A 27,572-nucleotide genomic window follows, 5' to 3' on the forward strand; every position below is an offset into this window, starting at 1 on the left:
GCCCAACAAGAACATTACTGGTAGAGTGGCTTGCAAGATATTTACAGCAGGCAGATCATAAGGAAGGCCTGCACCATCTGAGACTGACCTGACCTGACCCGACTAGGTGGCAGGGTGGCCTAGAGTTAAAAACAAAATATATACGTATATAGGCCTATAATCACAGTACTTATTGTATCAATGATAATCACAGCAACTATTGCTACACATTATAATCACAATAATAAATTCCCTTTCGGGTATTATCAATTATCATTGATGTGTTTTTTCTGCGGCTGAGTGCAGGGTCTGAGGGAGGCAATGACTGTCTTTACTTAATCACTCACTACAGAAGTGGTTCTCAACCACACACACACACACACACACACACAGTGCCAATGGAAAACACTAGCAGTGCCACTCCAATATCACTTCATGTGGTCGTTTCATTTCTCACTGGCGGAATTTAATTGCACATCAAAACTAAAAAGTCAACAACAAAGTCAAATATAAGGTCAATAAATAGTCATGGAAGACACAATGAAAGGAAAAGCACTTGTGATGGAGTTGCAGATAAATGCAGGAATTAGGTGTTGTAGGTCACATGCTTGGATAAATGCACAAGTTATTCTTGACCTGTAAATACATGGCTAAAATGCCCCCCTCAACAAGTCATTTAATTTCATATTCATCCTTAAAATCTCATGTTTTCTCAGTGAAGTGAAACAAGTTGAGTGATCAGTCTTATGTCAAGCTAATGTCAGTTGATTAAAGAAAATTACCACATAAAATAATAGCAGATTTTTTCTCATTGTTTTAAGGAAAAGAACATTTAAAGACTGAATACAACAATAAAGATGGATGCTTTTGGAGTGTATATCCCACATATTCAATTGGTGCAGCACATCTGTAGGTATTTTTACCATAGGAGTACAGCTTGGAACAAGGCGGTGTACTGTAGCTACCAATACCATGGAGTATTTAGAAGGTGCTTTCTCTCTGAGGTTAATGATGAGAGGTTGACTCACAAGATAAATGCAGAATTCAAAGGTAGTCTTTACAATGACCACAATCAGCAGATGATAACAGACACACTATGATGTGTGAGAAACACACACACACACACACACACACACACACACACACACACACACACACACACGCATGTCTATAATAAACAGATCTTAATTCAATATATAGTATGAATAATACACCAGTGTATTTGAGTGCAATCAGTATTGTACTACTGTAAACCAAATGACATTTTCTAAATAGGTACACACACACACACACACACACACCACACTTTTTTGTATGTAGTCTGTGAAATCTTCCAACCTTCCAAACTCCTGCATCCATAACTTGATCATTACATACTACAAGACCAAAGATACTACTACTGCCCATAGACAATGAAATGGATTATTAAATATGAAGAACTATACTTATTAACCAAATAAGAATTGAAGAATTGAAAGGGGCAGAGCAGTAGAAAGGGTAGAATTGAAGAGTTTTCATTCCAAAATCAGATAGCAACTATTTGAGTAACTGTTGGCATGAAAGTAAAACTAACAATGGATTATCATTGAAATTATTGGCTTACTAAAGGCTTTTGGTCACAAAGTAGTAACATATTGGATGATATGTAAGTTGCATTTTTTAATCAGTATCAGATAGTAATTTACTTATCAAGTCACTTTACTGTAAATAGCTACTTTTGGCCTTGCCAAGGCTGGTGATTCACCACAAATGAAGAGTTGTGTTAATGTACAAAAATGTACTTTCCAAAAATCACTTTTTGGAAAACTTGACTCCTGACAAAAAATGATTGCTAGCATTTAAGTAAAACTCACTATCATAGCAATCCTCACTTTCTTACAACCTTTGCTAGCAAAAACTGTAACATGGAAATTAGAGCAGGAACATCTGTATTTTTGAAATATTTGATCATCAATATCACAAAACAAATTCTTCTCAAAATGGATAGCATTTGGAAATGAAACCCTATAAACATTTACAATATTAAATCAAAATAATTTATCAGAAATTCCAGCACAGCTGTGAAATCACCTCTTTTGGCAACAAAATCTAAAAAAAATATAAAAATGTTGTACTGTATGTGTATTATAATGTATATAATCTGTCTATGAGGCCCTGCAGTGGACACCAGGTTAGTGCATACTTTCTTTAAGTCAGCTTAGACTATGGACCGGCATGTGAGAGCAAAACCAGGAAGCGTGTAGCCAGTCATGTCAATGGAACACAGTAGCTGCATTCAGCCTGGATCACCTGGACAAAGTAAAAGAGCGCATCAATAAAGTTCCCATAGTCCAACAACATCAACAAGGCAACAGTAAACATGTCGTACCCCTTGAATGATGCAGTCCCCCTCTGGGCCAATCAGTAACCAATATGTCACCTTGTTTTCACCTGTAATTGCAGCGGCCCTCTTGGGCCAATCAGTGTAATTTTAAAAAAGCAGCGGTGAGAGGCATAATTTCCCTAGGTCTTGTCAAAATCAGTGGTGTCTGAGCTATTGCGCAAAACACATGGATAAACTAACAGACGACCAAACAATATAGCGCCCCCTTGGCCCAATCAGTGTAATTTTGAAAATGCCTGAGTGCAGCGGTGAGATGCATCATTCATCCCCAAGCTCCCTCAAAATTTGATCAGTGGTGTCTGAGACAGATGGACAAACAAACAAACAAGAGAGAGAGTGGATTCAAAAGTGAGCATTGATAGTTTGGGTACATCTGATTGGCAAGTGTTCTCCCAATGGCGTTGTTACAAGAAGAACAGAGGAAGAGTTAGTGTCCAATCATTGTCCTCGGTTCCCTAGAAGTGTTGCCTAGAAGTGCGGCTGTATCCATGGTGATGGAATCCTATAGGCGGGGGGGGGGGGTTCTGGTTCTGTGGAAGCACTTGAGCTTGCCCCAAAAACCTTGAATGGCCTCCTTTCCCTTCTCTCCTTTCCTCTCCGGACCACTGATGGGTGAGTGGGGTTGGTATTGGATTGGTTGTTGACGCCACGCTGCATTCACCCAGCATACCATCACATCCAATCTCAAAGGAAAGGTGGTGAGGAAAGAAGGCCTTTTAAGAAAATTGGAACACGCACAAGTACAGAGGGTAGGCTGCACCATGATTGCCATAGTGATGCTTTGCACTTCCTGTCCTTGGACCAATGGCAGTAGAGGATTCTGCTGTGTCCGATCATGTCACTGGCTCGGAGTAGAGCTGTGGGAGGGGATTCTACTGGCCAGTTAGGGGTCTAGCATTCAGGGATCAGGTAGTCGGAGCGGCTCCTTTTGTCCATAAATGTCTGCTGCCTTTAGCCAGTTAGCTGCCCTCTGCCTGACTCTCCTCCTCTTTGGCCGGAGAATCCTGGCTTTTCTCAGTATCGTCTTCCTCATCACCTGACAGATGGGGAGAGACAGAGAGAGAGAGACAGGAAAACAGAAAAAGAGACAGACAGAGAGTTTAATGCATAAGTTATGAGACTGCTGGTGAAGTTGTTTGACTTTTATATATCATGAGCGACGTGCCTGAGGTCGGTTGAATCCTCTGTCCAGTGACCAAGAAAACACCAGGAACAGAAGTCGCCAAGGTGAAACCAGAACAATTCAACTCATCAAGTATAGGGGAGACTGAGGAAAGTACTACTACTAGCCTACTACTACTGCTACAACTGCTACTGCTACTACTACTACTACTGCTACTACCTACTACTACTGCTACTACTACTGCTACTACTGCTACAACTGCTACTACTGCTGCTATTACTACTACCACCTAAACAAAGGAGTCCTGAGAGGCTGCAATGTCTTAATGAATCACCAGATGGCGGTGTTGTCTATGTTGTTATCAACCTCTTTTCCCTTATATAGAATATTATAGTGAATGTGTATTTATCTCTATTTGTCTCTGTTGCTTTATTGGCATGATTCACATTATCAAAACAGAGTACAGCAGCATTTACACCAACTCATTTACGCCCTAGATCATAAGAATATGAATTTTATGAATAATTCAATAGGCTGAGGTTCTGAAACCAAATGCTGAACCCCTGAAAAGTTTAGGTGTCATTTGTTACACTGCAAAAAACTTCTTCATCCTAACATCCCTCTTACCCCAATTGACATTTTTTGCAGTTTAAATACATTAGAGACCCAATTTGTGATAGCAGTATGTTGCTCCCTGTTGAAAACACGACTGTCTCTATTTATGTCTCTATGTCACTGTTCAGACATTTTCTGACTCGGATTGATTGACTGAGCTGTGGAAAGAAAGGCTGACAGTATGTGATAACTAAACAGGAGCATTTTGGCTCTGTTGGTAATGTTTGTGAGGTCGTTTTTTTACAGTCTATGGTTGAGATACAATGCATTAGGATGCACAACGCTTATTTTCCATTTACAAGTGAAACTTTTCAAGACTAATGTACGTAAAATGAGTCAAAATTAAAAATGTATGTGTATTAGGATGTGACATGCTTCTTAAGTGTGTGTGTGTGTGTGTGTGTGTGTCTGATATCTCGAATTGGAGATATCTTCACTTTAGTTTTGGCTAGTCATAATGTAATTAAAGATATCCTAAATTAGCATTTTGACCAGTCATGACGTAATTAGAGATATCTTAAATTAGCATTTTGACAAGTCATAATGTAGGCTAATTAGAGATGTAATTACAGAACTGCCACTACTAGGCCTACACTGCTGCAGCAGCTGTAGAAGTAGCAGCAGGGGCAGCAATGTTGTTGCTTGCCACTACTTGACTACTACCACCAGGCTTAACAGTACTACTGCAGCAGCAGGAGCAGCAGCGGCAGCACCCACCACGTTCCCCGGAGCCCTAGTAAAGCTCTTACTGTGGACTTGGACAAGGGCCTACAACCCTATCAAAAAAAAAAATGAGAGAGGAGAGAATTTCTTCTTCTGTGAGAGGTCCTGCCAGACTTCCGTTCGGAGGATAAGAGAGGATACTGGCAAAGCACCATTGCCTGCTTAATGAAACAGGTAACACACTGTGTTTACTGGCTGTTTGCTTTAGTTATCTCTCTGCCACTCCTTTCAAATTCTATTCCAATCCCCATGTACACTGCAGAGTTTTAGAGTTGATGCCATTTAGCGTACATTGAACATATAGCCCCAAGTATACTTTGCAAAGCTCTCAAAAATTATATCACATCTCACATCTAACAAACACGATATCTGAATCTCTTGTCTTCTAGCAGTGTACCATCTCAGAATACAAGATCATTCATAATTTATTGTAATTCTTTAAAGAGGTTCAGAATGGAAGAGGAGCCGTGTTCTGATTGGTGGAGGACAAACAGCGGGCTATAAGCCGCTGATTGAATGGCAAAAATGAGTTTGGATTATTTGAAATTATATTTAGCCTATTACGTAGAACTTTATTTCTATTTGGAGTAGGCTACAAGTCATACTTTTCAAGACTATGCAAATATGGAGGGCCAGGTCTGTCATATTAAGTAATGAATCAATCAATCAATCAATAAATAAATAAATGCAATAACAAATAAAGGAATAAATAAATCAATAAATAAAATAATCAATAAATGGTCAAATAAATGTGGGAATATTTATAGAAATCCATAAATTAACATGATTTAAAAAATAAGTCAATAAATGAATGAATACCTAACATTTGTATTTATTATTTATCATTCATTCATTCATTCAGTCATTCATTCATTCATTTCTTGCCACGCGTTTGATTTCCATTTCCTCAAGCATATGCTAATGAAATACAATTATTGTTGTTTGTTAACTATTTGTGGAACATGGCAGCCTACACACGTTCTGTGGGTTACAGTTATAAGTCTAATAAAAACTTGGGGCTGTTGTACTACCCACCAGCAGAGAGCGACCACCACTGGCTGATCCATGTCAGGGTGCAGTGAGTCATCGATTGCAACTTGCCTTGCTGTCCTTTGCTCTCTTGCTCATTAGCATATGCTTGAGGAAATGGAAATCAAATTTGCAGCAAGAAATGAATGAATGAATGAATGAAAATGTTATTTATTCATTTATTGATTCATTAATTTACTGATTTCTATAAATATTCCCACATTTATTTGACCATTTATTAATTCATTATTATTATTTATTGATTGATTTATTCCTTATTCATTGATTCATTCATGCAATCATTAATTTAATGCTTTATTTGTTATTGCATTTATCTATTTATTGATTAATTCATTATTGATCTTGATCTGATTGACGATTGTTGTCGTTTCTCACCTGATGTGTTGATGTTGAGCTGAGCCAGACCCTGTGACAGGTCAGTGGGTCCCTGCACTCCGGGGGCTGCTGGGAGTTCGTGGATGGCGTTCCTGCGTCCAGACCGTCGGGAGGCGATGAAGTCCTCATAGGTCGCCTCCACATCCGTCATAGCTGACACACCTCACCATAGCAGGACCTGGCACGCACAGCAACACACACTTAACACACACACACACACGTGTACATGGACACAGACACAGAGATGAACCCACGCTACGTCTGAGACACAGAGAGTTTGTGCAGCTTGCAGCTACAAGAAGGTTCACCCACTGGACACAATGCCACAATGTGATGGCATGAAGAAAATGACACAATGGGTTCCCCCTGCACCCATACAGTGCACCCCTCCCTCCTTTTAATTTATGACATAATCCCCGACTAATCCATTTTAATCTCAGTCTAGGGTATGGGCTACACCAGTGACACAGGGGGAGATAAATGCTGAAAAAACAATACTGGGGCAGTGGAATGGAAACAATGAGGATGTTGCAGTTGAACTGAGGCATAGCAGTGAAGCAACCAAAAAACAAATCAAAAGGACAATTAGGGAACAAAGGAGGATGGTATTGTTTTCAAATGTCATCCCACTTGATGTAACCGTAAAGCATGATGGGAGCTACGTTGCCATGGAGATTTAGGATAAGCCCCCTCTGTTGACATACTAACGCTCTGTATCAATCTGCCTGGGTGAGGCTGCCCTTGAGCACTGCCTAGGTTCCGGCTTCCCTGCCCCATTTTCTGAAATGAAAGGCTCAGTCCAAGTTATCTTTGAGCTGATCAATTTTGAGTATGTGCACAGAGATTCTGGAAGACTTTGACTTGCAGAGGTTTTTGCAACTTCCTGTATCTATCCTAGCTCAAAATAGCCTATGGGTTGGCTTTGCTCCAATGGCCAAAACATTTTTTTGCTGATACTGTTATCTGCAGTATAAAAAGCTCATCATTCAAAAAATTCCAGTATGTTGGTTTTCTGTGGCAACAGTTTTGTCTATTTCATGATTAACGATTGGGCTTTTAACTAATGAGGAAGTTGCAAAACTGACCTCAGCCCCCACTTCCATTTGTGGCTATATTCAGTGCTGCGCAAGCTGTGATTGGCCACAGCTATTTTTGGACCCCCCCCCCACAAACACCCCGCCCCACACCCCTCTGTCATCATCTGAGCACGCTCCCGTTCAGCTGGCGCTCTCAAAATGGTGTCAGGATGGGCAAGACCTGACAGACGTTACTTCATGTACAATTATCAGGCTCAACATAGGGAAGCAAGAGAGGCAAAAAGAAGACAGCAGCATAAAGACCTGCCGAAGATCAATCTGATTATTACTTACTATTAGGCTTTATATGATTGGAGTTTTCCAAAAGTGTTTTTACAGTTAGTAGATATCTGGGTAGTCAAAAAACAATTACTTTTAATTAGAAAATAAATGGATATTATGAAATGTCATAAATGTCATAAGTCATTTATTTGCATTTGTAAACATCTGAGTAAGTCAGGCCTTAATTTTGAGTTGCAGTCAAATGAGACAAGGGCAAAATACTTCTGTCTATAGGTCCTACTTTTTAAGCATTTCTACTGTACCAATAATAAATTGGCCTACATTAAAAAATATATGTTTAATAAAGAATTTTAGAACCGGTAGAGCTGTATGCTTTTACCATTTAGCCAGCCAGTGAACAAATATCAATATATTTTTGAGGATATTTATATCATTATTAATTAATTCAGTGTCTGTTACTATTGCAGGTGAATGTAGATATTTTACACTGAAGAGATTGTTTCAGTTAGAGCTGACAGTGATGGAACATTCTTTGCAAATGTGTCATATATCCTCATATTCTATGACATATTAATTGGCAGCTTACATAATTTACTCACACTGTTACACCCATGGAGCAGAACATCAGCAGTTCATCAATGTATGTGTGTGTGTGTGTGTGTGTGTGTGTGTGTGTGTGTGTGTGTTTCAGAAACCACTCTGCTCTACTGCTTTTACTGTAGAGGCATGCTGAAGCTGAAGCTTGTCCTTATGGCATTGCTCCCAAGTGGCCACTAGAGCTCAGCTGGTCAGGACAACAATATTCCTAAAATAGACTCCAAACAAATGACAATCACTGAATAATACAGCAGGCCAATGTGCTATACCCTCTCTGTCACTGACTTAAAACTGGAAAAAGTTAAAAGGTTGTCTGCTTTGCAACCATTTGTTGTGCTGCCAAACAGAAAATCAGTCGTGACGGTACTGAATGTGGTAATGATCAGGGAAGTAAAGGCATGGAGTCCCGTTGAGGCAGTCAGCAGCTCATGCCAGTGTTATTCGAGGTAGGCTGGGCATAACTGAGACTGCATGATGCCCATCGCTTTCTCTCACTCACACACACACACACACACACACACACACACACACAGGATCCATCTCTGGATAGGCCTGTCATGTCTGACAACCGTGTACAAAGGTGTTCAATTTACATGCAAGAAGGTACATTACATATGAACTTTTGAGCCCAGAATTGCATAAGTTACACCTATTTCAGTTATTTAAATAAGTTCCATTAGTTTCTGGGCGTGCATATACAATGTTGAAATGATAATGCTGAATTGAATTCACACTGTCCTACCAAAAAAAAAAATCATTCCTATCATCATCAAAATTCCTATAGGGATTTAGGCTATAGAGTGTGTTTGTATTGATTTGGTAGGGTATGTTCTAAATCATTGGTGTCTTCCAGCCTTTATCTTCCCATTAGTAATAAATGGAGGCGCTGCGGTGCACCTAATATAAACAGTCGTGCGCAATGCTGTCCTAATAAATCATTGTTTCAGTGTTGACACAGACCTGGTCCAGGCCTAGTACAGACATGCCAGTAATGATGGAGGAGGAGATCGACATCTTTCAATCGATTTCAATAATAAATCATCAGCCATATGTCTTATTCTGTTGATAAAGACCCCCATGGAGTCAGTGCCAGTAAACGCAGCACTGGATATTAACGTTATACAGGGAGTAGAAGACATTTTACCTCCATTCATGTTTTGCTATGGTAATCAATATCATCACTAGTGTACCTGTTTGGGTTGAGGACTTCCAAATATTCGCGGGGGTCAATCACATCAGCATGAAAGCTACTTCGGTTTTCCCGTTGCGCTCACGGAGTGTTTACCACCAGTGTCAAGCTAGCTAGAATAAAACCACTTCCGGATAACAAATTTCAGAATAAAGACCTGATTGACGAGCATACGTTACAACCACTTTTGATAGAGCATATATTTAAAGAGTAGTCTGTGGTAAATGAAAACGCAATTTAGACTATATTTTTCTCAAAATGCTCTGTAACCAATACCTACACCACAATACATAGTTTTGTTTTCAAAAGCCACAGATTTTGCGTTTTTATTTTGAAGGCAAAATAGCCTAACTTCTGATTTTACCCTTGCTATCATTGGCTAACTTGACTCAGCTGGCTTTCAGGCAGGCAGATGAACGGGACGCAAAAAACGCAATGTGCGTAAAGTGCGCAGCTGGTGTCATATGGGCTGTCAAACAAAAATATTCCTATAATATTGCCATAGGGACTTGCTGTGATACTTGTATAGTATCCTTTTAAATGTATTATAGCATTTACAATAGTTCTTCCTAAGCTCTGTCCTATGTAGAAAGCATATCAATTAAACAGTTTAATCTCTATGGTGGAAACTTTTTGACTTCCCCTGAGCAAAAATACCATACAAGGCAATTCAAGGCATTGACTGGAAAATTAAGATTTGCCAAATCTTTCCTGCATTTAATTCCCGGCACAGTTGTATCAAAAGGTGGGAATGGTCTGACCCTACAGTGTCTACGCCCAAATATCAGGGGCTCAACTAGGTAGAAGGAAAAAAAAAACAATTTTCATGTATGTACAAGTGGCCTAACTTAACTAAGGATAATACTGCACTTACTATGAATTTCTAACAGAAAGATATTAGTAAGGGCAGGTAAAATATATTTCACAGAGGAAAATAGTCACCACTGTCCTCTCTCTGAATAACACCATTCTGATAATTATATGTAGTTTGAGATCAATCAAAATGGGCCTATAGGGAATAACAAGGTCTACTTTACAAATGCTATCTGTCTGTCTCTCTGTCTGTCTGCCTGTATACATTCTTGTGAACACAATAACTCAAGAACAATACATGACTTTGTACTGACACCACAGGTTTCCACATATAGAGTAGATGATTTGATTCGATTTTTGGAGCACTTTGATGCATACATTTGCATATTAATGAGGAAAAATTGATTTTCTTGAAAGTACTATTACTCCTTAATGCTGCAAGAAACAGAGTTCACATTAATAACACCCAAGTGTTATGTGAAGTCATATAGTATTATTTGACTATGGATAGGGTGAAATTAAAAGTAAACATCACTGGAGTCTTATCCAGACCAGACCAGACCTGGTATCCTTGAGATGAACAAAGTCTTCCAGTATGATTAGGGATATAGGCTTAGATACGCTTATATTTGCAGTGCTAAAGTCCCATTAAGTAAGCAACATCAATAGTACATACATCATCATTTCATTTTATGCAACAGAACCAGCATATCACCCAATGTTCCCACTAGGTCATCATCGGGGCTGTGCTAAAAATGAATGATAATACTTGAGATGAACCCATGAGAACCACTTGCTCTCACAAGGCCAACACACCAATTTGCAATGAAAGCTGAATGGTCAGATGTCAGTACAGACAGAGCAGTTATTGTTTACTGTCTGGGGTGTGTGTGTGTGTGTGTGTGTGTGTGTGTGTGTGTGTGTGTGTGTGAGAGAGAGAGAGAGAGAGAGAGAGAGAGAGAGAGAGAGCACACACCAAACTGTCTGTGGGTCTGTCTGACAAACAGTGATCTTGTTGTGGTGGAGGCGTGGAGGCTGTAGCCATTCAGCAACACGTTTACTGCAGTCTCATAGCATCTGGCTGTGAATCAGTCCATTCAACTGACACATGTGTTCAATATGGACAATCTGGGAGCTTCAGTGTGTTTGCTTTGGTCAAGTCTTTGAGCTCACAAAGGCAGGGGCATACACTTGTTTCAGTGTTTGGAGGCTACAATAACAGTCACCTCTAAATGAGGTCTGTCATATAAGGGAGATACATACTAAACCAGGGATGAAGTGGCGGGTAAACCCACTTAAACTCACTTTACCCACCTTTTGCTGCTGAAATAAATCTTTATGATGTCATTATAGGCTACAAAGTAGTACCAAACTGATGTAAGTTATGTGATGACGGGGTAAAAACATAAAACACTTTTCTGCTGATATAGCCTAACTGATTAAATGATGACATTAATCATTGTTATCTATAGTGGTGTTTGTTTGCCTTATGACTTACTGGAGGTCATAGGTCTTGTTTACTCACCTTTTTATATATCACTGCACCACTGGACCAGATCTAAAGATAAACTATTATTATTCAGCTCAGGCAACACTGAAATTTATTAGGTTTCAATGAAAATGAGCCATGCCACATTTCTCATTCCTAACAACTGATATCTAAACTACTGCAAAGTAGAAAGCGCAAATACATGTACTTTATTCCCATATTTGGGAATAATACTGGGCTCTACGGAGGGTAGGCGGTTGCCTCCCACGCCCCACCTGCTGTTCAAAGTAAACAATGCACCCACCCCCTCTTTGCAAGCCGCACAGTATCACCCAATGAAATACTCGGATGTTACCATGTGAGGCGGTTTCCGAGACAAGCAAGTTGCTATTGGCAACCAAAGATGATATTATGTCAAGATCGTTCACTATGTAAAGACCGGAAATCATGTCTCACACAGGTACAACCGACTAAAATTACAATATCAATGAATAATCAGCCAGGAGGATATCTAGCTAATGTATACAGCAGCTAATTTACGCAAGAACCTTCGTGAATGTCCATCACTGACATCAGGCGAGTAACACCTGCCAAACAACATGTGTACTAGGTCTCACAACACTTTCAGTAGCTTACTAGACCCTAAACATTATTGTATTTGGGAAACAGAGTAAGCCTATCGATGAAGAAAGAGAAAGTGCGCCGAATTTGAGCACAGACCGTTAAATATAATTTGGGACACTCTGTTTGACTCCTAGCCAAAAAAGCGTTGTAGTCTTCAACGGTGTTTAAACGACGGCGGAAGTACGCAGACGTGAATCCTCTCTCTTCGCTCGGCTACTTTCTGGTTGCTTGTGGCACTGGCAGCATCAGACAAGGGATGATGATGGAAGAATTTGAAGGTGAGATATATTGTGGGTTCAGGGTGTTATTTTTACGTATTGTTTGCAAAATCAAGTCCCCAGCCTTTCCGTTTCATCCTCCTGTTTTGGGGGATTTATTGCTGCTTGAGGTCGCTCTTTTTTACAGCGACCTCTTTTTATTGTTTGGTGTTTAGCCTAAGTAATGCTAGGCAGGGCCGAGGATGAGGCTATAGCTTCGCTGTCTCTGACTGGGTGTGATCCCTACAATCAGTGTTAGCTACCGGAGCTAACGTTAGCCTGTGTTAGCTTGCTGCGAATGAGCCTGTTTGTGGCTGTCTTGCTAATTACAGTAGCTAGCTGCAGCCAGAAGTTTGCTGTCTTGAATGTTATATGAGTATTTTAAGTCCTTACAGTCCACACAACCTTACTGTATGACCCTCCCTCCTCCCAATTTCTTTCATTATATGTAGCCTAATGATAAAGCTTGCCACAGATGCAGCATAAAGTTAATTATCTTGTAATGAATGAAAGTTATTACTGGAGCCATCTGAAAGCATTAATTGGCAACGTGTTGGGACATTGTGGCTGGGTCATTGTGCCAACAGCTATGACCAAAATAGTAGTTTTGGAGGCAAAACTACTCATTTAGGTTACACTGTCTTATAATGTTGCCTGTGTCATGCCCTAACTGTCCTTCCCTCCCTCATCAGTATGAAAGACAGACAAAGACAGCCAAGCTATTGACCTTCACTGTTCATCACAACATTCACCCCTATCACTACATTTTGATCACTTTATACACTCTATTCTCTACTGCCCCTCTATCTGACTACTGCAGACGGTGAAGCTCCTCCTGCCGAGGAACTGTGTCCATGCAAAATCTGTGGAAGAAGCTTCTTCCCCAAAGTCCTGGTAAAAAACAAGCGCTCTCTGGTTTTGGGTCATTTGTCACAGGCCAAAATGCCTGTATTCACAAGCACCTCTGTTACCAACAACAACACAGAAAGGATTCAGAAATAGTATGATACACAGAACGGCCAATGATGCATTGATTTTATGGTCATTGTGGTATATGGTATTGTGCTGAGAGGATAAATTTGGTATGTTGAGTATGCTGTTGGCCATGTTTAGGCCAGTGTATTGGTGATATTTCCCACAGTGATTATGAGCTGACAGCATATCAGCTCTTTGGATAATCGTGTGTCACTGGCTACATTCCAACCAGCCAGTAGGGACCTGTGAAAGGCACTTTGTAGGGAAGGTGAGAAATTCTTACCCAAGTGCTGTAGCTTTTTGGGGGCAGATAAGTGAACTTTCTGGATTTGCCAAGGCATCTAACCACAGAACGGAGGCAATATTCACATGTAGCCATTATAAAAGAGCCATGTCTCACTATGAGATTAATGCACTATAGAAAAGGACTTACAACTCTTATTTATTTATAATAGTTTTATTGTTATGTAAGCATTTTGTTAAACTGCAAAGTACTATATACACAAAGATTATCATTATTATTACTGTTTGTGATTATGTTACTGTGGTTATGTAACTACTGATGCTAGATCTGCTCACCCATTATGAGAAACTTTGCACACAGCCTTTGGGTTGCTAATGTGACTGCAATAAGTTATAGGAACATAGTGTTTGCTTGTAATGCAAACACACACACACACACACACACACACACACAGATCATTAGTTGTTAATGCTATGCTAATGCTTGATGCATTAATGCTTGATGCTTAATGTTTTTCTAGGCCCGTGTGCGTGTGCAGTTAGGAGGTTCAATGAAATTGTGACACTAGGTAGAATGCAAACAAGTATTGGACCCACTCATCACAGCTGGAGTCATTATTAATATACCATTAGCAACTCCCTGAATGAGACTTGTTGAAAAATCATGTTTGGTTAGAATTACAAAACAATTATTGCTACAGAAATTGTGTTTTCTTTCTGGCTCTTGTAAACAAGGAAATGTGATTTTAAACAATTTGAGAGCTAGCATAATAGAAAGCTGCATTTCTCAAGTAATGGCAGGTGTTTCTAAAATGTGTGTGTCGAAACTGATTTAACTTGCATTGTATTTAGCCATTGCCATCTCTTTCCCTGCCTGCAGAAGAAGCATATACCCATCTGCCAGAAGGCAGCGGCCAAAAAGAGGAAGGCTTTTGACTCCAGTAGACAGAGAGCGGAGGGCACAGACATTTCTACTGTCAAACCCATCAAAGCAAAGGTAAGACTACACCTGATGAGCAGACACAAAGCGAACCAAGACCCAAACCACAGAGTTCAATAGGAAAATGAACAGGGAGAAGAAACTACTAAAAGTTGTAATTCCCAGTTTTGAAGCTCTGTTTCAGAAACTTGATGAATTGAAGCTAAATTGTACATGCTGTCATGAATATTTTTTTTTTTCCATTACACTTATGATCTGTCATTTACAAATTTCTATTCCTATTCCCATTTGCCTTAAATGTTGTCCATGTATCATCAACTTGAGATCATGCATTCATTCATCCACTAAATATTTAAGACACAAAATCTAACCTAATGCTTTGGACAGCTCTAATTTAAATTTCCATAACACACTCCACACAGCTCAAAACAGCGGAGCTACTGTCATGAATAGCTTTGTGTGTCTTGGTCCGTCCGACAAGAAACATTCTTATTTTGACTTGAGTCACTGGAAGCCAGAAGTGGGTCAGCTGTTAAAATGTTGCTAGCTGCTGTATAGGACCTGTCATTTTGAGGGAACATAATGATGATCCCTGTAATGAACAGCCCACGTTTTGCAGCTCGGCTGTTCTATTCATGACATTCAGTAATTTGTGTTGGCAAGTTCTTATACAATTTAAACCACTTTCAATTGTATTTTAGTCGCACAGTTCATCCTCCACTGAGAAAGTAAGTTGATTCATCTTATTTCATTTGTCTTTATGGTCTATATTCATGCAATTTAGTGGCACAGCTTTTCTGTATGCCTAGGCCTACTAATTAATCTACAGAAGGCCAAAAGGTATTTACCCTCAGTGTTTCTTGCTTTGTTAATACTGCTTTCCTTCACAAGAGTCACTGAGCTGACTGGTCTGGAACTGTGTGTGGACTCACACTGGCATTCTTAGTAAAAAATAAATTGATCAGTGGTATTTTCCACTATTACTCTTGTACCCCATTTCTGCTATTGAGAATATTCAAGCATATACAGTTATTTTAGCAATTTCTTAAACTTGCACTGGGTGACAGTCTTACTTCTGGTTTGTGCGGCTGAGCTAATTGCTATCTTTGACTCAGATGACTTCTTGACAATCCACTTTTAAATTGCAGAGCTTAGTGTATGGCACTACCTCTGTAGAGGTTGCCATGTAGTCCCAAAGTAGGTCACTCAGACTGAGTAACAGAGTCCGCAGTCCTTCCCTGCCCAGTTTGAACTGCACTGCCTGACAGTTGTTTGGATGGCAACTCAAACAAGGAAATTATGCTTTCTGTTGTCTTGGCTTCAACTAACTGCTGTCAACTCTCTCTCTCTCTCTCTCTCTACTGCTGGAATAAAAATAGCTTCAGATTAGTGGCCTGAATAGAACATCAGCTCTAGGTGTCATATGTCTCACAATCACATCACTTAGCAGTATGGGTAATAAGTTCTTTGTAAGTAATCATTCTTAATCAAAATATGGTGATGGAGGTGACAGAATGTATAGATGATGTATAGAAATATATCATGCAATCAAACTTTTCTGTCATATGAGGGACATACATGATGTGTTCTAAAAAGGAATGAAAAATAAAAATCGCTTCAGTTCCATTGAAATCATGTTTCACCCTGTGCTTGGCAGACAGACAGGCTTGCTGAACTTGAGGACTGTAACCAAATAGGAGGAAGTAGGAAGTCAATGAGGCTATCTTGTTGCCAAGGAAGCAACTCCGATGACAGTGGACTACTTCTGTCAGAAGTCATTAGCTGTAGATGCCACTCACACTGCCACTGTGGGAAGTAGGGTTGCAAAGGGGTGGAAAATTTCCGGTAAATTTCCGGAAAGTTTCCGGTAAATTTCCATGGGAAGTTAAGCTGGGGAATTTTGGAAATATTCCAAATTGGAAACTTTCCATGGGAATTTATGGGAATTAATGGGAATTTATGGGAATTAACTGGGAATTGAGGGTAATTTAATGGAAAGGTATCATATCCAAGCATAAATATTTGTTTTGTTATAAGCAGACATCCATCCAAAATAATACAATTAAAACAGATTTATTTGTAAGTAGAACTTTATCAAGTGTTAAATATTTTATTGAACAATCAATTCTTTCATTGAAGAACAAAAACATGAATGTTGAGTTAAATATTACTCATCCCCCCAACCCAACCCATTCAAAAATTAACAAAAATGCACAGGAATGCACAGTGCAGGTAGGGGGCGTGGTCTCAATAGCCCTGCAGTAAGCAGTGTGCTATGTGTGCATGTGATTGAGGAATAGCATAGATATTCAACTGTACTTGCATGATATCTGGTTGTTTTAGTCAGGATTATGCTAAAATATATTTTCCCCAACTATATTTAAGTTCCCTATTAAGAGCATACCTTCAATTTCGTAAATTCCTGGTTTATTCCCGTTTATTCCCATAAATTCCCGTTAATTCCCATGGAAAGTTTCCAACTTTGAAAATTCCCGGAATTTTGCAACCCTAGTGGGAAGACAAGGGACAAGCAATTGTAGGCTGTTTCTTTTTATACTGTATATGCAAATAATATAACACATCAAGATTGCAGTGACGAAGTTTACTGCATTGGCAGCAACGGCTTTCTAATTTGGATCCTGGGCTGAAAAGGGTGGGGGGGGGGCGCCTGGTGTAACGGAGCATCTCCTCTGTGTTGCCTCCCGCCAGGCGGAGCCCCCTAAGAAGCCATCCAACTGGCGCAGAAAACATGAAGAGTTCATCGCCACTATCCGGGCCGCCAAGGGCATCGACCAGGTCTTAAAGGATGGGGGACCATTACCCCCACCGCCCCCTCCCTCTTATGACCCAGGTAACACATAGGTACAGGGCAATTGGACTTGATCAAGAAACTAAAAACAATTTAGATACATTTATTTGCAGCATTGTAAAATTTGAAAGGAAGATGGAGCGGAATGGCTTGGCCTTAACATGTGGGAAACCCCACTGACAAGAAAAAAAGATCAGTACAAATCAAATCTCCCTCATGCAGCAGTCCTTAAAGCTGTCTCTTAACAATATGCAGGATTTCTGGCACTGTAGAGCGTTAAGATCCAGTTACGAGCGTATCTTTTCACCGCCTCTTTTGTGTTTAGACTATATCCAGTGTCCGTACTGTCAGAGGAGGTTCGGCGAGAATGCAGCGGACAGACACATCAAGTTCTGCCGGGAGCAGGCCGCCCGAATGCCCAACAAGGGCAAGTTAGGAGATGCAAAGAAACCTCCTGCTCGCACACAGGTAGTAGCTGACATGCTCAGACTGCACACACGCGCACACACACACAAAGAGAGGGATCTGGAGGACCCGGCTTTTGGTGGAAAAATAATATTTGTATTAGATAAGTGCAAAGCTGCCATCATAGCCACATTTTCCAAATCGGGAAGCATCATGACATATTGCAAAATCTGGTAGTGTGTAAAACCCTACACCATTTATAAACATAAATATACAAAATATATTACTGCAAAATCTTGTAGGGCTATTCTCAATACAATGTTGTTCCTTCTCTAGTGTTGTTAATAAACCCATAACAATTCCCTCTATGTGTTTTCCATTGTGACACACCCACTATGTGGCAGGCATCGGATTGCCAGCTACTTAGCAACAGCTATGATGCATGACTTGGGAGTTAACATGTCTGCCAATAAAAACAGCGGGGTCCAAACTATTTTGGCTAAGAACTCTGAATGTACCTGCCTTCATTATATCTGTTGAGTTTACCCACTGTGCCATGATGGAGTAAAATTGCGACTTGATATTTGCTATGTATCTCTGCAATTCATTCAACTGTTCATTTGTATAGCTTTCACAGTAGCTTAAAACCTGTATGAATACACCGAAACACAGAGCAAAATACTGCATCGTAAACTTGTGCGCACAGGCACAACCGCACCACAGGGTATGACATGGCCGCGGTCACGCACACACACACGAACACACAGGCTCATTTTTATTGCACATTGTAGACACAGGTATGGTATGACTCATGGAAAACAACAGCGTACAAAGTTTTTCTTGTGCAAGGAAGGAAATCTTTTTTGTTCACCTTCAAAAGTGGTGATTGGATTCCAAAATTTGCCTGCTACGTAACGCTCAGCCTTTTTAAAAATCAATCTTGGACACCATTTAGTTTCTAATGAGAATACCAATTTTCCAGCTCCCCACCCCATGCTTCCATGGCTTCCCTCTTGTGTTGTGCCCTCTTGGCACCCCTAATTTGTCTAACACTGGCTCTCTCTCGCTCTTCAGTACAAGGCTCCTACTCCCGTGAAGAAGGTAAACTCCCCTGTTGCGTCCACCATCCCCTCTGCCTCCTCTCGTTTACCCCAGAGATCCGGCTCTGGACAGTCCACTGGTAAGCTGGATCTGCATTGTTTACATTTGCGGTACTTGTTTATTTGGTGGGTTACTTGGTGGTTCTTTAGTTGACCATCCAACTTCCTCCTACATGTTTTTGTTGCTTTTCAGTGTAGTGCAGAAAGGGAAGACATTTTAACTTATGTGTTTTTTGAGTTTCGGGACAGCTCAGTCAAACACATTCATCCACTCAACCACAGCGACAATTACTGGCACACACACACACACACACACACAGACTCTGTTCCTGTCTCTCGCTCTCATTCTCTGTCAGTCAGATGACAACAAGGATATCTTGGGCGAGCCTGAGGGCTACAGGCATTTCTCATTTTTACACCGTCTACAAATTCAACAAATTCAGACAGACAGAGAGCAGAATTTGTTCTCCACTGCATTATTTTATTTTAACCTTTTATTATCTTATTATAAAGAGAGAGTCTTAAATACAAGATAAAGTAGTACAGTGTATCTTAAAAATCATGTTAAATTACTGCTTTGTGTCAAATGATTGTCTTTGGTAAGTAGCCATGTAATAAGTGGGATAATGTACAGCAAGCCGGCCATCGTTGCAGAAAAAGCAGGGTGAATCAAGACCCTGATCCGCTTTGTGTTGGGGCTTATTTTGCGTAAATGACCGGCTCGCTGTACATTATCCCTTACATAAGCTCCAACAGGGTGAATTCGTCAAGATCTTGATGACCCCGAAGCATCTTATTTTGCAATTATGGCCAGCTTGCTGTACATTATCCCACTTATTGCACGCCTACTTACCAAAGACGTTAATCATTTGACACAAAATATTTATTTTAAATGATTTTGGTACAAGCTAAAGTAATTTGCAAGCCTACACCAAAAATAATCCAGGAGGACTGTCTGCAGTAGGCAACTTTTGTTTTTCTTTTTGGAAAAATGTGTCGTGGCGTATTTGATTATAAATCAACAAAATCAACCGGACTTCTTGACTGCAGAGTGATGTGATTAGATGTTAAACAGCCATCTATTATTCAGAAATAACAAACCTTCAGAATGCATTCATTGGCCAATCAGAATTGGGCATTCAACAAAGCTGTGTGATAAAGTTAGTTAAACGGACACTTCCTAAGTTCTGATTGACAGAGTTGTGTTTGAAGCTGTTGTAAAATACCCAAACTGTAAAGGGGGCAATTAGTTACTTACTTCATGAGTGTCTAATATCAAGAAAACACATTATAATCCATTGTAGTTTGTCACCAGAGCATTCATAACCCAGTTACATTTCTTAATGGGTACAAATCATTCAACTTTAAAATGCTTTGGAATGAGTTGCAAGAAGCCGTGATAGTGAAGCTTGTTCCATGTTCACTTCTGACTTGGGTGCTTTGGTTTTTCAGTTTGTTTCAGCCCAACCTCCATTCATTTCTAACAGACTTCTACCATCATACCTTATTTTAATTTTTGATAGTTTAGGTATTTAACTGACAATCTTATCCAGTCAGCACAGCTTACAGTGAGTGCAACAGTAGAACAGTTTTCTTTCCTGTATGTTTTGTCTGCTTTTAATTAGCCCTTTGCTGTTGCACTTTGACATTTGCTTGTAATAAAAAGTGCATTATGAATGAGTGAATGTGAAAAGACCTCAAAGACCTTCCCTCAGGCTGGGCTGGATCAGCTATTTCAGACTCTGTTTAATGACTGAGATTATCACATGGACTACAATGACGCATTGAATGTGTGTTGTCTCTCTCTCTCTCTCTCTCTCTCTCTCCCCCTCTCTTTCTCCTTCTCTCTCTGTCTCCCCCTCTCTCTCTCCTTCTCTTTCTGTAGGAATCCCATCTAGTAAGGTCTCCTCTGCAGGTTCGGTGAGGAGTATTCCCTCCGGCCTCACAAGCCCTCCGTCAGGGTCAGTGCACACACACACACAAACACACAGCACAGCAAAACAGATTTGTTTGAAACTGCTATAACTCCTTACTTTACTTTTTAATATACCTTACGAAACAGGGCTCATATTAATACCACCCATGTGTTATGTGAAGACAAGTATGTCGACACAGAAATATTTGCTAATTAATTAATGACCTAAACATAACTGGATATGTTTAATATATCATGGTGATTATGGCGGGTCAGTAGGCAGCTCAAGTGCCTCTTGTTTTGAACTTGCACATTGCAGCTTTAAAGCTTGCTTCATCTTTACAAACCCAGCCCTCCACGTAACTATACATTTGACTCGTCCCTCCCCTCCCTCTCATCTGTCTCGTCAGTGTGGGGGGTAAGACCCGAGCAATGAGCTCTGGCTATGGCTCTGTGAAGAACACTCAGTCTGGAGTAGGACTCAACAAGAGGAGAGTAGACAACTACAACTCTAGGTAAGCCAACATTCAGATTTTTTAGCCCCTCCTTGCTAAATCCTTTGACAACTTTCTAAGACATCTGCTAGAGCAGCCACGAGGGTCACAAGACAATGAATCATTTTATAAAGACACACAACAGGAGAAGGCTTTGTGAGAGTGAAGTTGTTTGTTAGTATCCTGGCCTCTTGTGGCTTGTTGCTGTATTGCATGCAGCTGTAAATTCAAAATCTGTTCTATTCCCATTTGGTAATTTAACTAGCAAACACACTCTAGTAAGGATGCAAATGGTTTCCACAATTCACCTCCACTCATGTTAATGAAACAAAATATATGTTCATTAGGCATATTTCTGTTCTAAAATAGCACTTAAGTCACTTAAAAAAACAATGGCCCTTTTTTTTTTGTTCTAGTTTCTGTTTTTTCCCCAAAAATCGGGCATTTCCTGCAAGTTATGACTGATACTTATGGGCATATTAGAGTAGAATGGTTCCCAAAATAGGACAAACACATTATGAATATTATTATATACGGTCTGCCTTTATTTAAATAATCATGTATGCTATACAGCTGTAGGCTCTGTTCTTTATTTAAATGATAGTTATGATTTGGAAAATAATTACACAGTCTTGCCTCTCTTATCTCATCCCACCAGCAACAAATGTCCAAGTAGAGCCAAACCATAACCCAGCTTTAATTAAATTAAGTTTAAAAAAATCTGTAATATCTCAAAATAAGAATGGGGAAAAAAAAGCTATTATCACAGGCAATCATTTTATCTCCAGTACTGAGTCAGCAAACATAGCCCTGGAAATTCAATAACTACAAATTGGCAATATTACCTGCAGTACACTTCCCAGTTCCCTCCAGTTGCACACATTTTGGGGTTAGTGGTGTTCTATTTGTACGCTGTATCACAAATATTCCTCATCTTTTCGAGACACTCCCACTGAACAATGTCCTTTCATTATTCACACTTGTTTCACTTTTTCTCAGAAAATGTCTTTGCCAAGCTTTGTGAAAAAACTTTCCTCAGACTGGAATCTCTATGACTCAATGACTTTTTGATTGCGATTTTCATGATAATATTCAGCGGTAGTAGTCTTTGAAATACATTTTCTGTTAGGTGTCTTTGAGTAGCTTAAAAAGCCCTACATAAACAAAGCATTTTATGATTTGCTAACATTATTATTATGCATCACCAGCGCTTTGTCTTCTGTCTCTAACCTCTCAGGAATGATGCCAATAGTGGGAACGAAGTGGACAACGGTGGAACGAAGAGCAAGTTCTGTCACGCGTGTGGGACCAAGTATCCTGTAGAGTCCGCGAAATTCTGCTGCGAGTGCGGGATCAGGAGGATGTGTATCTGAAGGAGCACAGAATAGAAGAGAGTAGGGGTGCACCGATACTGACACTGGCATTAGAATTTCCCCAAACCTAAACTCCGATACGTACTGATGTATCATCTGAAATGGAGAAAATATGTTTTTTTCGTTTTTTGTCCAGAACACTAACATGGTCCAACTCCGGATCAGATTGGTCAATAATTAAGAGTTCAGTACTCAGAGTCAGTAGTTAAACACTACTATTGGTGCATCCTTAGATGAAAGAATACGAGAGTAGAGGAGGTGGAGAGGAAATAAAGCTAGGAAATGGGTTCAAATGTGAAAAAGGAGATAAAGGAAAGATGTGGGGGACTTGGTAGAGGTGGATAGTGCTTGTGCCCTTTTATCCCGATCCCCAATCAACCGTAATCTGAAATCCTGAATTCCTTTCTCCCATCGCCCTCCGCTCCCTCACATACAAAATATATTCCTATTGAAGTGCAATATGATTGACTACTGAAAAAGACAATGTGTTATTGTAAAGAAAAGGTTTTGGAATTTGGGAAAGGTTTCACATCCCTTTGACAGGGACCGGTCGCTGAAATCGCTGTTAAATCTCAGTGCTACCTGTTCAGTTTTTGTACATTACTTTAAAAGCAATGTTTGTTTCCAACTCCCTTATTGCTACCATTATAGGCCTAACATTTCTATACAGGTGTTTTGAAATGTAGCATTACTCAAACCCTTTTATTCCCCCTCATTTTATACAATGAATGGCTTATTTATTTTCATATTCTTTTCCATTTGATTTTTACTGAATGAACAATGACTCTGCATCGTTTTTTTATGTTATCTACAGAATTTAAATGTTTTATTTGGATTTGTATGAAACTTTAATGCACCTGGATATGTTGCATTTTTTTTTCCCTTTACAGTGTTTCTATTGAGTCAGTATTCAGTTGGACATGGCAGGTGTTTAGGATCATTAGTGGAGTTCTGCTAGAGTCCTTTTTAACTGTTTTGCATTGGCATGATTCAGTTACATGGGTCTTGTGTGACTCGAGATATGAATGGTTGTTCTCTTGCTATTCTGACTTGGTCCATGTGATGTGTCCGCTAAAGATTTTAGGCATGCCTTCTCTTGCCCACAGGTTTATTCAAAACCTTGGCTATTCAGGATTTTGTTCAGAATTGTTTCAGTGACTTCGTATAGGCATCCCCCTGTGGCGCTTAAGTATAGTCAGTTTCCTTGCTTATACTTTTAACTATGCTACTGGTACTGCAGTAACTTCACATAGCCTAAGGCACATGGAACATACTATCTAAGCTTCCACATCTTATTCAGAGGTACTTTGTTAGGGGATAAGAACTCCAATCCAGTAGCACCCGTTGTTGCTGACATTTTTCTTTCCAAAAAACAAAGTTACCACAGACCACAGACATCACATTTATCTGGAAAACCAGGTGCCAGGTGTTTCCTGTTGAGATACTTCCTCGGAACGACACTATTTCCCATCACCACAACGGCAATCGTTTACACCCACACAGTCTATTTAGACACGGGAAACTGAGTGGGGATAGTGCCTCTACTTGAGGTGTATGGGTAATGATCAGTCACTCACTAAACTGTCAGTCATATTACTTTGAGTATTGTAGTACTTGAGTACTTTGAGGAGCAAGACATTTGTGTGAGACCCCCTCCCTCCCCCAGCACCCCCAGAAGCAAACTGCTTTCATGTACTGGATAGGTGCATTTGCCTATACTGGATACAGCGGTTGTTAGCCCAGATACGGTTGTGCACTTATTGCCATGTACTGTATATCCACCCTCAATAAACTTCTATGAAGAGAGCTGTGATGCAATTGTGAGAGTGTCTGTGGGAGAGAGTCAGTCTACACTGTTAGTAGGTAAATTAGGGAAATAAGTAAATACAATGCATTGCACAGAAGCCTTTACTTGGTTTTATATATAAATATATTTGGAATTTATGTATCATGGGTTATACATTAGTTTAGATAGGTATGAGTAACAATATATGATGCTTACTATGCTGAAAAAAATATCCATTTTACATACAGAAATTAGTTACATGGCTATGTGTTTTGCATAGTCCCTGGAGGAAACAGAAAATGGCTGCTACATTAATTATGATAGCTGAAACTGGGGGCAAAGGCAGCATGCTTATCCATTTTTTTGTTACGTAAACCAACAAAATGGCATGCTTAAAAGGTGATGTAAGGTAACAAATGTGGCAGTGGAGCATTTCAGCTCACCAAGCTATATCCCTGATAAGGTTTTCAAAAAATAGACAGGTACCATTAATCAAAGCACCAAATGAAAGCGACGAGGAAGCATCTTAGATGTATCACAGAGCAGAGCCAGATCTGCTGGCTGAAATCAGCCATCTGTGAAGGAATGTGCTTTTAAAATGTCAATCATACTCAATGACTAATCAACACGATGTATGAGAGTACCAACGAGCTGACACACAGCCTAAAACAACTCCCCAAACAAAAAGAACAGCGGAGCTTTGGATAACCAAGATAAGAAAGATGTGCCAGGACTAGTTATTCTTATCCAAAGTGAAAGCAAAACTGCATTTGAGCACCTTCATAATCCCTGGTCATACTTGTGCAGTCAATGCCAAGTGCAAGCAATAGTCACAGCATATCCCTCAAGAATGGCAAAAAAACATCCCTTTTAGCTGCACACATCAACTCTAATGCACTTTAATGCACCATCTTCATCAGTCTCAGAGCATCTTTGTATATTCAGCTGCTTTCATGGAGTCTATAAGACATTATTGTGAATTCAGCATGATCGGAGCTGGTATAATGCTGTACAGTAGGTCCTGACCACATTGACCCCAATGTGTTGGAGGGACTTGAACTTATTTTTCTCCAGTTGGCTTAATGGCTGGTTTCTACGTAGCTTGGAAACTCATCAGAAGAGTGAGTGGTCATACAACATCCAAAACAGCTGCAGGAGAGATAAACTGGTACTTGACTGGATAGCTTAAACAAAGTGGAGACTTCCTCTTGTGTAATCCAATGAAGGTTTAGCAGGACTTGCTTCAGAAAGTTTTCTTTTTCTCTCAGTGGCTTCACAGTTTTCACTGGTTTTGTCTCAGTTTGCCAGGTCAGTTTGAGACTTATTTTTAACACTCAACATCTGGAAGCATGTAGTCAGTGTAGTCAGGATCTCCTTGGCTTTGCACAGTTTTTTCACCTTCCTCTTCTCCTTCCTCTTTGGATGTCTCGTCTAGTCAATGGAAGTCAATAGACAAAGCTGGTTAATTAGTGTATGGAGCCTAGTTTAGCCCTAAGCTTTCTGTCAATTGGTATAATCAGACAAGGAGCATTGTATTTATATACAGTAAATATAAATATATACATTCATACATGTATTCATTTGGGCTGATTTTACAGACATGGATTAGACACAGCCCTAGATTAAAAGGTGCCTCTCGGTGATGGTACACATATATGCCATCACTGCCATATACAGTATACAGTATGGGTACATACCTATAACAAATACACGCAACTCAAACTAGGCTTACTCCAAGTCTGAAACTGGGCCAAATCCAAGGCTGGTCTAAGATACTCCCAATCTGTCAATCCTAATTGTAATCACCGAATACCATTCTGCCACTATATGGGCAGTTTGAACAAGGTCTGTCTGCTCAAAACCTGTAGCAAGTGCATGCCTGTGTGGTGAGACCTTAACCTCTAACAAGGCCCTTGTTTTGCTCTGCCTTATGACTCAAACTTTAACCATGAGCCTGGTATAACCTGAATTAGATGTGTTATGAGGAGCAGGAAAAGGTCCACTAATGTTCAAAATAAATTACCTAGTGGTTAACAGAATACATACGCAACACATGTCATCGGTAGGGAGGATGTGAGATTTTACGTGGAATTTTGGGAAAGTGCCATTCACATTCCAGTTTGTTTTTATTTAGTCTACATCTTACCTTTTTTTTTTTTACATTTCTGCTTTCTAGAGAGTAGAGAGACAGGAAAGACTGAATTGAAAGGACCAGCTTTCTGAGTTCATACCATTTTTCAACCTGAGTAATCAAAATCAGCCAAATGTCTACGTTCTTTTCTAGTTCCTGCTTCCAAACCTCCAAACAAGGTACAAGTGATTCCTTAAGTTCAATACGATGTACAAACTCAGAAGCATAATGTGAATAGAGCCAGTCCATAAATACTGTGAAGTAGTCGCGCACATCCAAAAATTCAAGGCAGGTGCTGGACCAATAGAAGACAGCATGAAAGAAAGAGGCAGGTCCGTACACTGTAGCTCCCTTTAGTTCTTTTAATTAAACATCCCACATGTGACGTTTCGAGCTACTGCTCTTCTTCAGACATAAACCTGTAGAGCCAGTCCATCTCACCTTCCACATGTACTGTACATCTTTTGCAGTAGCTTGTCTCTGCATGGCACCAATTTAATGAGATTAAAAAACAAATGTGCTTGTGTTTGGATACTCTCAGGGAGCAGACCGGCTGTGTTACCTATTAATGAGTCACGCACTGTTTGAAGGAAACACTTGCCCTGCCTGTCAACATTCCACTATCTTAGTCAATTAATGAATATGCCAAGATCTCACCCTGAGAAATCAAAAGAATGAGTTTATGCCAAGTTCTACCATGGCCACCTTGTTGCTGCCCCTTCTGGAGAGCTAAGAAGAGTTTTATTCCAAAAAGACATCCACCCACTTTTAAAACATGATTGCCAGCATGAAAAAAGTTATTGAATATTGACCATGTTAAGATATTTATTTACAATAGCAACAATAATTAGAATGTAATTTTCTA

General features: G+C 39.9%; 2 protein-coding genes across 2 annotated transcripts; one reads left to right on the forward strand and one right to left on the reverse strand.

Moving 5' to 3' along the window:
* Window positions 1–3,197: 3,197 nt before the first annotated feature.
* pkia (cAMP-dependent protein kinase inhibitor alpha) lies at window positions 3,198–9,452 on the reverse strand. The gene is made up of 3 exons (XM_071546767.1): window positions 9,355–9,452; window positions 6,249–6,426; window positions 3,198–3,398 (listed from the first exon to the last, which is right to left on the reverse strand). The coding sequence occupies exons 2-3, from the start codon at window positions 6,397–6,399 to the stop codon at window positions 3,322–3,324; spliced, it is 228 nt and encodes a 75-aa protein (XP_071402868.1). The 5' UTR covers window positions 6,400–6,426; window positions 9,355–9,452; the 3' UTR covers window positions 3,198–3,321.
* Window positions 9,453–12,464: 3,012 nt separating this feature from the next.
* On the forward strand, window positions 12,465–24,596 carry zc2hc1a (zinc finger, C2HC-type containing 1A). The gene is made up of 10 exons (XM_071546788.1): window positions 12,465–12,557; window positions 13,357–13,430; window positions 14,635–14,751; window positions 15,396–15,422; window positions 17,404–17,545; window positions 17,829–17,971; window positions 18,983–19,088; window positions 20,894–20,969; window positions 21,334–21,438; window positions 22,655–24,596. Exons 1-10 carry the CDS (start codon window positions 12,536–12,538, stop codon window positions 22,788–22,790), a joined length of 948 nt encoding a protein of 315 aa, XP_071402889.1. The 5' UTR covers window positions 12,465–12,535; the 3' UTR covers window positions 22,791–24,596.
* The last annotated feature ends 2,976 nt before the right edge of the window (window positions 24,597–27,572 follow it).

The sequence above is a fragment of the Centroberyx affinis genome, unplaced genomic scaffold (assembly GCF_046629955.1).
Source record: "Centroberyx affinis isolate AG114_WGS23_722 - 3 ecotype Tasmania unplaced genomic scaffold, CSIRO-AGI_Caff_v1 ptg005445l_1, whole genome shotgun sequence".
In the NCBI taxonomy this organism is placed as follows: domain Eukaryota; kingdom Metazoa; phylum Chordata; class Actinopteri; order Beryciformes; family Berycidae; genus Centroberyx; species Centroberyx affinis.